General features: G+C 37.4%; 1 protein-coding gene across 1 annotated transcript in view; it reads left to right on the forward strand.

Annotated features, from left to right (window-relative positions):
• Positions 1–13,832, forward strand: part of LOC145983458 (coiled-coil domain-containing protein 134-like) — a gene marked incomplete at its 5' end in the record, with an annotated part of 35,617 nt that extends 21,785 nt beyond the window's left edge. Inside the window, 2 exons of the mRNA XM_083116564.1 lie at positions 10,844–11,117; positions 13,708–13,832. Coding sequence (XP_082972690.1) covers positions 10,844–11,117; positions 13,708–13,832 — 399 coding nt within the window. The remainder of the gene's footprint in view (positions 1–10,843; positions 11,118–13,707) is intronic.
• Positions 13,833–14,490: the final 658 nt, after the last annotated feature.

Below are 14,490 nucleotides of genomic sequence, written 5' to 3' on the forward strand. Positions count from 1 at the left end.
GTTTACTAACAGATGGCACCCACTCTCCTCCTCCGAAAATTTTCAATAAAAAAACTTAAAATGTTAAATATCTTGAAAACGGTAAGAGATAGAGCAAAAATGGCAATAGATACCCCTTGGTGATTTAGGGAATGTAGATTACGTACACCAAGTTTGGTGATCCTAAGTCAAGGGGTGGGCCAACTTCCAAAAATTTCCATTTTTTCTAGACTTCGTAACTTTCGAACGGATGGTCGCAGAGACGTGGGGTTTCTTGCGTTAACATCGTCTCGGTGTCCTCTGTCTTCCTCTACCAAAATTGGTATAGGTCGTCATAGAACCAAATTTACCCCCTCTAGGTTTCCTCAATAAAAAACAACTTAAAATGTCAAATATCTCAAACGGTAAGAGATGGAGCAAAACAGACTGCGATTTTGACTTCCAAGAAGCATTTTATGATAGTAGAGAATACCCATACCAAGTTTGAGCGCACTACGATTAATATGAACAACCCCCCGAAATTTCAGGGGGTGGGCCATATCTCGAGAACGGTTAGAGATAGAGCAAAAACGATTAAAAAAGCAGAAAAGCTTAACGAAAAGCACATGGTATAAGCTACCTGTATATGATGTTTTCAATAGTTGTTGTCTGGGAACCATGTTGGCCCACCCCCAAAATTTAACTTTAATGGACCATATCTCGAAAACGGTAAGAGATAGAGCAAAACAGACCGCAATTTTGACTTCGATGAAGCATTTTATGATAGTAGAGAATACCGATACCAAGTTTGAGCGCGCTACGATTAATGTGGCCCACCCCCGAAATTTCGTCAGTGGACCATATCTCGAGAACGGTTAGAGATAGGGGCAAAAATAAAAAAAATAGTAATACCCTAAAAGGTATTGCTAGATGCCACCCTTGTCGATTTAGGTAATGTATACCAAGTTTGGTGGTCCTACGTCAAAGAGGGTGGGCCAACTCCCAAAAATTTTTCATTCTTTTTTTCTTGTAGAAACCCCCATCGTAAAAGGCTATGGCAAGAGCCCAGTAGGCTGCCAACATTGCTTTATGCACTGGAACTACATAAGGCAAGCCTAAAGCAAGTTTGCCAGCTCCTTGCTTTAGGTTAAGTTAGACTAGGAAAAGTACACGAGCGCACCACTTACGCGTTTGCCTTATGATATTTTCAGTTAAGGTTGCAAAAAAAGCACCACTTTCTGATGCAGAACTCTCTTTATCTCTCTACTGACCCTCATCTAATAATCATTTAACTTCATTGCTGTGTCTCGTAATCAAGGATTCCCGGGGTCGATACCCGGTGAAGGCACATGGTGGTTCGGATTCCACTTTAACCTGTAGGTCCAGTCCCGATTAGCCTTACTGTGCATAAAGTGGACTTAAAACACCAAATCAAGCAATCAACCAACCAACCAACCAACTTTATTGCTGCGTGTAGAAGTGTAGACAAATAGTGTTAAAGAATCAAAGACATTGATTCCCTTTTTGCTTAATTCAGCATGAATTTGTTCGTTTGCCATCCTCAATTAACTTGAGAAGGTACGGGAAAGCAGTGAAGAAGAACTACATGTTATAAACATTGCTTCCCAAGAGCTATAATCGCCTCTATGAGGCGATAAACTTGTATGATTTTACATGTTATTAAGCGGCCCGCACCTGAGGGGTCCCCTTTTTGACGTCACTCTAGCAGAAGACCTTCACGTGCCGCCATAGCGCGGGAAGCCGGAATAGCACCCCGTTATTAACAAGGTAACTTAATATATAAGGTAGCGCCATCCGAAAATTGCCGATCATGCACGAGTGCGTGACGTCATGTGGGAGGATCGGTTATGCTCGGTGCCCCTTCGGTTATGTTCGTTCGAGGCTTGGCCGAAGCAAACGGCCGCTATCATTTCTATGCGAATTTCAGAGAGGAAAAGTGTTTCATTACTTTGAGGGGTAAATATTAATTATCATACTTCGGGATGGTATTAAGGTATTCCTTTAAAACATGCTACTTTTAAAAGAGGGAAAATTGCGCATGCAAAAGTATTGTAAAAATTCATGTTTCTGAAACCTGATCGATATATTACAAAAAAGGTTGTCCGTGTTCTCATTAGCATTTCAGAATTCATCATTTCATAAATCGTATTATGATTTTAATAAAAAACGTTTCATGCTAAAGAATAATTGCATAGTGAAAGAGTTACAAAGAAAGAATTGATTGACAGATTTGGTTTATTTTTGCTTTTCTGTCTTTTTTTAAATATGAAAGGAGGTAGTCTCCCCCCCCTTTCGATCTCTTTCTTTGTTTCCACAAGCCGGTCTCCTTGGCGTAGTGGTTAGCACATCGCGCATCAACGCCAGGGGTCAGGGTTCGAATCCTGGCCTGGGCATGGATGTTTGTGAGTGTTCATTCATCAATTGCATAATTTCATCACTCAACCCTATCTTCGCAAATAAGCCAGAAGTGACACAAGAAGTAAAGTAAAGTAAAGCAAATCAATCAATCAATCTTTGTTTCCACATATACTATCACATTTACTAATTTCTCATTTTCTCATTAAGGACAAATCAATGTCTTACCCGATTGGATTCGAACCCAGGACCCCTGGCGTCGTAGTGCGCTGTTCTAACAACTCCCCCACGGAGATCGTCAGAGGCCTCCGAGGTACTACGGGCCTCACAGAACGTCCCAGGAGTACTATCGGATTATAAATTATGGAAATTAGAGTTTGGACAATAAATAAATACAATATATAATATATAATCTATAAATAAAAAAAACTGTTCTTTATTTATTGAATTTCAAAGAGAGCGATAGTTTGCGAAACTAAAAAAAAATCCTATTTTGTTCTCACGACGATAAAAATAGAAGGCATAATAAGAAATAAATTGGTAACTATAGATTAACACAGAATTGAATAAGCTTAATTTGGATGTAAATCGTTTTTATGTGGTTCTACTGGTTAACTTTTAATTGAGTCGAAACTTGAATATCCCTAATTTTTAATCCTATAGCAGTCCGGTATAATCAGTTTACAACATTTAACACAACGCAGTACAAAAACCTAATATTTAGTTTTCTAACTGAATCGTTCCTTCTTATTCATTCAGAACGTTGTAATCATTTCCAAGAACATTTCATATTTTACATAACATCAGAAAGTATTAACATTATACTGATATACTTAAAATCCAATCTTTACCGTTCTCCATAATGTAACTTTATTTTTCAAATTATCAAGTGAAAGATGCAATATGCAATCTAGATAAAATTTTACTCTGCATTTGAAACTTACTCTGAATTCGAAAGAATCCTCAACCTGCTTCATATATTTATTTAATGTACAATAATTTACGGATCAAAGTTCCACATGCAAATTTTTTTTGGAAAGTTTTATGTGGAGGAAGAATGACGAAATAGTTTGTAAGATTCTAGTTTCAGACATTGAAAACGCAATTCCAGTTTGTAATTTGCAGATATTTTAAATTTCTCTGGTTCAAATTTGGCTACAAGTTATCGTTGTCATAGTTCTGAAAAGTATTTTTTCGTATTAAGAACTTTACATACAAACGCGTGCAGAAGACGAGCCAAAGTGTACAAGTACTAATTTAACTAACTTAACCTACTCTAAATACTTGAGGAGTGCTAGGAACATCAAACTTAAATGTCTTAACCTACTAAATTCAAGCCTATAGAAATAGATGTATGATCACACCATAGAATAGAAACGGTAAATGAATCGCTTTGAGAATATCGATGAAAATATCTTCGTTCTTAGTTTAATTAAACAATAAAGGAGAAAAGTTACATGAACTCACAATGATTGACTGTGCAAGTGTACGAACTATTATTCGTTAAAGAACTTTGTCCGCAGATTTTTCATTTCCATTTCCATGTGTGCTGAGTTGTATAACCAGAAAATATACTCCAAAGCTGATATGCGACACACATTTGTACATTAACGAAGTAACTTGCATTACACTAGTCTTAGATCTTGCTCTTTTTGACAGAAATGTACTACAAAGAAATAACGTAACATCCAATGGTTTGTATTGAGTACAAGGGTACAAAATTATTTACAATGTATTTGTGAAATACCAAAATTGCAAAAATTTCAATTATGGGTGTAATATTCACTCATGCAATATTTACCATTGTGCATACAACTCTATGTAACTCGAATTGAAGATGTACTAAGCGAATTTAATTTCCAATAGCGTGAAAGTTAGTACGCGATCTTCGAAATGCACATTTTCGACAACGTTTTTCACAATAATGTGAACATACAAATCACAATCAACATCGGTTTGTGTTAAATAAATGAATTTGTTAGTAATTATAAATCCGACTTACATGAATCCGTTTTACCCATACGATAATGTTACCGCAGATTGATAGTGGTTGTTTGTAATCTTTAATTTATTTGCTTCTGAATGCAGACGTGTGTTTCTCCTTTGTAGACGATCGAATATGTTCTCAAACTACGAAACATTGCTTGCAGTTTGTGTATATATCTTCGTCTATATATTTTTCTCTTTTCTGGCAGCATAGTCTTTAGCTTATATAGGGCACATCTTCCTCGGTTTTTTGGTACTAAAGTAGGTAAATTTCTTAAATTGGGTGTAATTTTAGGGATGGCACTGCAGTTGGCTTCAGCACGTTCTTTGGTGGAAAATACAGAAATTCTGCTTTTAGATCTCGCACATAGTCTTCTTCACAATAATTGGCACTGCACACTTGCATTTTTTACATTTCGTCTACAAGCATGAATCCACTGTTTACTTACGCATTTATCGACTGGAAATCTATGATAATTTATGTAAGTTCCTCTAGTTGTCTGGTTATAGTTTTCATAGCTTGTTGCAGCACAATTAGACATGATTGCAGACCTTAAGATGGCGCCAACGAGCGAAGACGTGCTTTTATCAGCTCCTCTCAAATTGAAGACAAAATATGATGATAAATGTGCAAAGTGTAAAAGATCTGTAAAAAATGGAATTCTGTGCGACATGTGTGACGAATGGTTACACTTTAAGTGCGGCAACCTGAATGCCGATGAAGAAATCGACCAAAACAGTGAATGGTTCTGTCCGCAATGTGAAAACGGAGAAAAAAGTGTTGAAAACGAGGAACTCGCGAATCTTTTGCTGGTAGTGAATCTACTGCAAAGTGATATAAAGGAGTTAAAAAATGAAAATGAAGCCCTGAAAAACAGACTAGAAACTATAGAAAAGGCAAAGGAAATAAGAAATACTACATCCTCAAGTGGTTAGGAAATCAACAAAGAAAAAACATCACATCGATAGAATAAATTTCGAAAGTAAAAACAGATTTTCTACACTACAAGATTTCCATACTGAAGAAATACACCCAGAAACTAATTCAAGAACGTACAGAAGAAATATGAAGTCAAAAAACACAACCACAAACATCTCGAAAATAGAAGAATCGAGTGTTAGTCAACCAGAAGTGCTCATCTATGCTGATAGTCATGGTAGAGGAATGGCAGAAAAAGTGAAGGGTCAGCTAGGCGATGTTTCAGTGTTAGGTATTGTAAATAAATTACAAATGATAAGCGCAACGGCAGTTCGGTATGAAGTTCGAGTTGAGTGGGCATTTTCAAAATGTTGACGAATTTCTAGGGCGTTCTCTACATATCAATCGAGCCGGTACGTGTTGACATTCATACAGATGAATACATTACCAACTCTCAGGTTTCACGGTGCATCCTGTCATCTTCATGGGCGATTGAAATCACTTAATAGTCACACAAAAGGTCGCGACAATGAAAATGCGAAGAGCGTTCCTACATCTGGTTCCTCGGCGTCTCTTCCTCTCGGGATCAGTGAACATCTCCGTGGTCAGGCGCGATTCGGACGTCGCATCTGGGTGGTCGTTCTTGGCTCGTCGGCGTCTTCTCCATCACCGTCGGACGATCTCGCGCGTCGGGACGTCAACATGGCAGCGTTCGACATCTCTCTCTCTCTTCGTGGCGGCTGGTAGGATTCGTCGGTGCATCGGGACGTCAACAGGGCAGCGTTCGACATCTCTCTCTCTCCGTGGCGGCTGGTAGGCATTGTCGGCGCATCGGGACATCAACAGGGCAGCGTTCGACACCTCTCTCTCTCTCTCTCCGTGGTGGCTGGTAGGCATCAGGCGGCGTAGCTCGTCGTTTCTTGGCATGTTGTAGGCATGGGTCGTAGTCTTGTCTGACATCGGGCGAATCGAGGGTAACGCCCTCATCTCTCTTCTTCCTCTAGCCCGCCATAATTTTCGATGTTCCTCGTTTCACAAAACGGCGTAAGGTTATCACGGAAACACAGTCTCGCTTCAACTTCCTCCAGCGGTTGAGGTAAGCGCACTCGTGTGGACTTACTGCCTATCTACACTGATGTTCGCGAAGCACAACAAAGTCCACGGTATACGGAGAGGTAACACGGAGGTGCTCTCGCTACGAGAATCGCGGAAAGACTGTATACGGAGAGGTAGCACGGAGGTGCTCTCGCTACAAGAATCGCGGTAAGACTGTATACGGAGAGGTAGCATGGAGGTGCTCTCGCTACAAGAATCGCGGTAAGACTGTGTGTCGAAAAACCATGTCCTTCGTTTTATTCCGATTTCGAAAAAGGACGCTCGGCGCTTGTTGAAGGGATGCTTCCGGAGAGGTCATTACACTTCGCTCTATTGTCTGCCAACCTGGACGGGTCATGCTCGAAGTTTGGTTTCTACGGATTAAGCTTCCGCCTTGCTGTCGCCCATAGCTCAACTGCAATCAGTGCCCACAAACTGATCAATTACAACCAATTTGATCTTGCATCCGTAATTGTTGCTTGATCGCGACGAAACTCCACACATCCGTCCTTGCACACATGCTGCTGCGCTGGTAAAAGTTTCAAATAAATCTGACCGCTGAAAACCGAGATATTTAAATGGTTGTCATTACGGTCGAATTTCCTAAGCTTTAGACGCATAACGTGACCTTTCAGGTGCTCACCCTTAAGACACGCGAACGTCTCCTTCCTCCCGTTGGCTTGGTGCATCAAATATATATATACATACAATTAAAGACACTCAACACCTTGATTAAGCACATTATTTGACCGCTATGGATTTGAATAATAATAATAATGATAATGACGACGGTAAACGTGACTGTCACATACTTTCCAAAAATATATGCATTACCGGGCAACTTGTTTCAACATAAGTGACCTTTTACTTGTGAGAAATGCAAACAATTCTATTATTGCATGTTATTTTCAGGTTTCTTTTATGTGCAGTTCATTTTTCTTTACGGAGCATGTTGTTTGTTAGTTTTTACTTAGAAATTTTTAAATCCTTATTGTGTGTGTATCTTTTCTTCGATTCTGTAGCTTTTCAGTTTTGCGACTGGTTTTAGAAAAATAAAATTCACTTTTGTACATGCAAAACTGTAGTTAAGAACGGAGACAAAAAGGTTTAAACTTATGATTTTGCACACACAGGAGATGATATACAGTCCCGTGCGAATTAATCGGAACAAGCTCCTTTTTTGTCTGAATTGTCAGCACTTGCCCAGTAGGTGGCAGCAATGTACATGCTGTGGCTATTTTTATCTCCCGCATTAACTTGAGCATTGTTGACACAGTCGGGCATCTTGTGTGTTGATCCTTTGCGTTTTTGTACATATCTATGCATTCGTAACTGTATTTTGTTCCATATAATCAGTAGGCTAATTGTTGCAGAGGTGTCTGTGAGATTCTGCCAATGGATACGACACCTAGGAAACGTTCTGTGTTTGTGACTTTATCGCAAAATATGTCTATGACGCAAAGGGAGATAGCTGCAAAATTCTCTGTTGGGGTAGCTACCATAAATCAAATTATCAAGCAGTACAGACAAACTGGTTCCATTTCACCTAATAAAAAGGAGCAATGTGGGAGGAAGAAGAAGACATCGCCATATGATGACCGATTTCTTCTCAGGAAAAGTAAAAAAAAACAGACTCTAACTGCAGTGGAATTGACATGGGAATTGAGGGACAAAGGAGTGCATTTGGACGTTTCCAACGTACGACGTAGACTTCTTGCAGCTGGACGGAAAGCCAGGAAACCAGTGAAAAAACAATTTCTTTTGGCTGCAATGCGCAAGAAATTTCTCTCGTGGGCCCGTACTCGTCGAAATTGGACAGAAGACGACTGGAAGAAAGTTGTGTTCTCAGATGAAACACATTTTGCAGTTCAATATGTGCGTCGGTCGAGTAATGAATCTGTAATGTCAGCACATCTGCAACAGACGTCTGAAAGGACAAGAGAGAAAGAGGAGAGGAGAAGGAAGAAAAATGAAGGGAAAAGATCATGAGATTAAAAGTCCAACCACATTCTATATGGAAGTAATTGAGTTTAGCTTTTGAGGTGAAAGTAAAGTAGGTGAAAGTGAAAGTCACCTGCTAGAAAGTTCCTAACAACTTTCTAAATAGTCTGGAGGGAGTAATGTTTGTGTTTATATAAGGCCCTGTTTTTGTATCTTGTTACTTTTGTACTTGATACAGAGTCTGAAGAAGACCTTGCTAGAAGGTTGAAACGTTACGTTTAGTTTATGTTTTTAATAAAATAAATTACTGCCTTGGTCAGCATATTTAGTTTTTCGTAATCATGGAAACAAGGCTTAATGGTGTTATGATTCAAGGGGTTTTGTCTTTAACCCTAGAACACAAACACTTACTGGAAGGAACATGTTCACTGATAAAACCATCTACAAAACCATTTGTGATTATCAAAACATTTTTTTTTTTCTCATTTACCTTTTTATTTTATTTACAGTTGTTGTTATTTAACAGTCTTGGAAATGCAAAATTTAGTGTCTGAAATATTGCATCAGATAATTGATTTAAAAATAATATTTTGCAAATTAAACTTTTTCTTTGTAATAATAAAAGTGCCAAAAATGTTCTTCAATATTCAAAATGTAAAGTATTTATTATTGTCAGTTAGATTTTAATTTGAAATTACATTACGTCCTACTGTACTTTATTTTTGTAAGACAATTGAGCTCGTAAAAATTAGGATGGGTTAGTGGTCTAGAGTTAATAAGGAACTATGTATTTAGACATTTACTTTACAAAACTATGACATAAATATTGTATAATAAGAATAATAACAAAATGGCAGAATACTACACTAAATTACAGACTACTTATAAATATATCAGATTGGTAAAATTATCACTAGTATTACTGATACACTGATATCAATAAAGTAACAATTAAGCTGTCCCATCTGTAATAATAATACAGGGTGGCTACTGACTGGGAATTCCAGGAATTATGCATGAATTATTGGCTCCGGGAATTATGCGTGAATTCTACGTGAATTTTTCTACATAGATGTGATAGATGGACTTTTATTAATCAAATGAATTCATACATTACAAATGCCCTGAGGCAAGTTTTTCACAGTTAAGCTTTTATTTCTATTGAGGAACGAAAAAAGGAAGTTGCTTGGAAAATAAAACAAAATTATCCTAGAATTAGATTTGATCATTATATCCCGTAACATTTGTGACTTGGGTTTGTAGATGTATTTCAAGTCTGAAATGACAAATGTAAACTCCGTACCTTAAATTGAATATTTTAAATAGTATATATACACACCGTTTAATTGAATTGAATTAGAATTTTTGGATACATTGAAATCATACAGCCCCTTTATATTGTTAGTTATTTGTGTGTGTGTGTGGATGGTGAGAGGCGATAATACTTGTAATTTTGAAATAAGGAGAAAACATTACTTTGACCCTTGAATTTTTTAAAAGTTCGCCTTGAAAAACTGGGAATTATACTTGAATTTTATCATGGTCGTAGAGTGGCCACTCTGTAATAATATCCAGAGGTCCCAGGTTTGAATCTTGGGCTGGACATGGGTGTTCTTTCTGAATCTCTTTGTCAATTTTGTCATATCATCACTCATCCTCATTATTGTCATTAATCAAAAGTTGCTGAGGGCCTCCCCGATGGCGCAGTAGTGGCGTTGTTGCCTTGTAATCAATGGGTGCCGGGTTCAATACCCGTTGGAGGCACATAGTGGTTCGGATCCCACTTTAAACTGTAGGTCCAGTCCCTATTAGCCTTTCTGTGCATAAAGTGGACTTAAAACAACAATTCATTCATTCATTAAAAAGCTGCTGAAAAGCTATGCTAAATAACAATCTAATAATAACTGAAAAAAGGTGAGGATGGTATAGCTATGAGGGGAAATGTAGTGTATTGTAAAATAAATTAAAAAATATTATAGCACTGTGTATTGAGTTGGAAAAACTTGGACGATTCTGGAAAACTCAGGGAAAATACATTTCTAATGCACGTGGGAACTCTGTAAACTATTGTGAATAGCTGGACAACTATGAAAGCAAACCACACAGATTCATGTGAATGTTCTAGAATGAATTCTAAGCAGATATAATTTTGAAAATGGTATCACTGATATTGGCCAAAGGTTCAGGTGAGCCTTAACAGTTTCAAATTCAATATGATTTCTGTAGAAATTCAACTAACAAGGTGTATTACATGTTTAACTTGTGTCGTAAGGAAATATTGGTGTAAAAAATATGCATGCATGGTACTGTTGGTTCTTCAATGAGCAAAACACACTAAATCTGTCAAGTAAATGATCAGTCTTCTCGATGAGTGAATATCTGCCTTGCTGAGCATTGCTTGGATGCTTTCGTGCTTGTGGCATTTTGCATACTGCTCAATATATCTAATTTTGTGGAGTAGATCAGTACAAAAACTCGACCACAATGTTATGTGAAGTGGCATAAAATTATCATTTTTGAATGGTCTTAACAGGTTGGTATAATAATAATAATAATAATATTTTGCAGGCAGTTACTGGGCTCCTGAGAAGACCTGAAAATGAAGAGGCAATAAGGAAATTCCCGATAGGATTTCTACCCCTGGGAAGAACCAATACAGTCGGCAAAGCTCTCTTTACAAAGGATTCTGATTACGTGAAGTCTCTTGCAGAAGCTGCCATGGCCATTGTAAGGGAAGTTCTGAGGCCAGTGGATGTTATGAAAATCGAGGCATTAGAGGTTAATATATTTCTGGATGAACAAAGTGTTGGCTGGCTTGTAATAACCCATGGCTCTACAGCCCGTAAGGAGGGCCTTGGTCTCCCTCCCACAATTCTACCTAGAGGTGTGGAGATCTTCAACCAGTAATGGGGTCAGCACGTCGAACCCCCAGCCATTATAGGAGTTTTTTATGACTGGGTTACGCTGCTCACTCGTAACTCCCCAATTTCCTCGCAATGGCCGAGAACCCAGAGGCTGAACCCAAGCAGACTCGAACTCGTGCCATCCCACAGTCAGAGCCCAAAGCACAGTGCCTTAGACCGCACAGCCACGGAGGATAACGTTGGCCGGCTTGTATTAAAAACAAATGTTTTCTGCCTCTTACAATGAACTTTCAGGATAACGGGGGTTGAAATTAGATGGTTGACCATCCCAACTGAAGTTTATTCATTGAGTATTTCTGAGTGAGTCAGGCAAATGTAGGGCTGGCTAGCTTCTTGAAAATTTATGTAAAAAAATTGACTCTACCACTGAGCTACTATCAAACTCACCGTTGCCTCCTATCTACTTAGATATTTGTTTTTGATTTCAGGTATGTATATACAAAAAACTGTATTCTACACAATTTATTCATTGTTCCATGCAAAAGCCATAGCAACAACCCACAAAAAATAGAAACCTGCTCCAAAGGGGAACCTATGGACTATCAGCCTCACTCCCACATGCCTCAGCAGAGGTTAGCGATCAGCCAACCAGTGACAGGTGATGTGTGGTCAGCATAAGGAACCTGCAGTCATTGTTGTATATTTGTTATGCTTTCCCACGGGGACTCGAACTAGCACACGTCCTGTAGCCTGAGCACAAAGCCTGACACCTTAGATTGCACTGCCATGTTGCGGGACAACAAGCCATACCAATCAAAAGTAAGCCGAGGACAGAATTGGAACTGGTCTACGATGCCAGGGGTCCTGGGTTCGAATCCTTGCCTGGGCATCCTGTCTGGGTGAATATACTGTGCAACCCAAATTTTATGTTCCTCGATTTTACATTTTCCCGCATTATACATTCAATCTTGATGGTCCCAAAATAGCAAAATGTTACAAAATTTTCCTCGAATTTACATTTTTCTTGCATTTTAAGTTTTTTCTGGCTTGGTCCCTTGAAAAACGTAAAAATCGAGTGTCCACTGTATATGCCATCTGCAGTCGAAGCAAACACAAGGTGTATCCATACGTCTTCTGCACTGCAACAGCACATTGCAGACAGTGACATGCACTGAGGAGTAGCTAGTCTAGCAGAGATAGATCAATCAATCTCACATCTCGAATTATATTCAAATCACAATATTTATTGTCTTAAAGCCACTATGACAATAAAAATATTACATTGTCATAACAACATTTGAAAATGGCTAAGTTCAAAGTTCCACATTTGTGCAATATTTATAATAAGTTAGTCATAACAGTTATTTTGGACTGGCAATATGAAAAACAAATATCTTCAATCATATGTGTTCTTTCAGACAACAAAGATATGATATATTCAAATTTATAATTAAATTTATTCAAATTGTGTACATTTGCATTGGCTTCAAGGTTTATATACAAAGGTCAACTCTTTAAAATTGTTCAATGTACAATGTGATGTCATACTTGGTATTTTGTATCAACATTCAAAAAATGGTAATTGTGATCAATAGATAAATATATTGTAATATACATAGTAAAATAGCTATAACAGAGCAAATATGTACATTTACAACACAAACATTCAAGATGTTAAGCACTTAGGGACAAAAATATAAAACAAAAACAATTGAAGATTGCACATACTAAAAAATCTGGCTGGAACTAGTTGCTCTAATACTAGTTGTCTGTGACTTGGTGGAGAGCTCAAGATGGAACAAAGATAAGTACAAATTTAGCATTATGGAATGGGGATATATTTGTACAATAATTGTTGCTTTTAAAGCATTAAACTTGGCAATGTGATAATAACTTGGATGTTTAAGTTATATAGAAGCCTTTTATGACTTGAATGAACTTTGATCATGATATAATCTGATAGAGATTCGAAAGTTGTGGAATGACACTGATATGTATAATGGATGCCATGTTGAGTTTGAAGCAGTGAATGAGTATCTGTTTTCATCTTCCTTAAGCGGCTGGCTTGTGAATGTTACAGTTCCTCAAATGAGTGCTTGGAGGAAGGTCGCATAGAGTGACACTTATATGTTCTACGTTTGGAGGTGATTTGAGAAGATGATGAATTTCGAAAACTGAAGCTCAGAATTGTAGATACAAAGACTTGCTTTATCCTGGAAGGAGATAACAAAGATATATATATATATATATATTTTTCTTATGTATAGCATTGATATCTTATAAATATTCTTGTAAACAAAGGCATAATTTGATGCTATTGTAATTTTTGTTGTTTCTAGTTTTTTTCTTTCATTTTTATCAATATAATAATTATAAAGTTATCAGTATATGTAAATTTAAATTTCCTTTCCAATATAGCACCATAGCTACTACCTATTGTGCTGATACTGAGTTTGAATTATACTGACAAAAAAGGTTAAACTTAGATTATGAGGACTAAAATGGTACAATTATTGGATAGGAAAGAATAAGTTATTGAGTTGTGAATATTCTTGTTTCTGATATTAGTTTCAATACCTAACATTATGGAGAAGGAGATCACATTGGCTGACATTGTGATGATGCTCAAATCGCAGCAGGCAGAAATGAAAGAAGGTATCTGCAGTGCAAGGTCAGATGAAAGAAAGCATTGAAGCCAGTAAAGCTCAAAGTAAGGAACTTAGAGAAATTAAGGTAGATATTTCACAGTTCCGTAAAGAATGCTTAGATAGAACAGAAAAGTTAGAAAAGAAAGTTCAATTACTGGATCAAAGGATGAATGATGAGCTAGTTTATCTTGCTGCGGATATGGATAAAAAATTAGACAATACAGTTAGTAATTTATCCAAACAGTTTACTTCTCAACTGGATCAATGTCTTGAGGTTTGTGCTCAGTGTAGTGTATCACTTGGTACATTAAGTAATGATCTAATTAAGAAGTGAAACCAAATATGCTCATTCAACTGAACCACAGGTTGATGTCAAATCTATTGGCATACAACATGATGAGGTTGATGAAGATGTTATGTCTAGCAGTGCAAGGCATATTATTATCACTCGCATTCCAGAGAATGATGCAATTAGGAGTGATGTTGATAGTGATAAGTCGGTGGATATTAGTACAAGGCATAAGTATTATAGAGATGATGAATTGCATAAGTTGCATGATGTAAATAATAAAGACAATATCAACTCTTCTTTGGAATTAGGTGTTAAGAATGCACTTTACAAATAGAAACCAATATCATGAGTGTAGTTAATAATGCATTAACGCCAGTATCAACTCATGATATAAGAGCAGTTAAAAATACA

This window comes from Lepisma saccharinum, unplaced genomic scaffold, assembly GCF_977018435.1.
Source record: "Lepisma saccharinum unplaced genomic scaffold, izLepSacc3.1 HAP1_SCAFFOLD_976, whole genome shotgun sequence".
Taxonomy (NCBI): Eukaryota; Metazoa; Arthropoda; class Insecta; order Zygentoma; family Lepismatidae; genus Lepisma; species Lepisma saccharinum.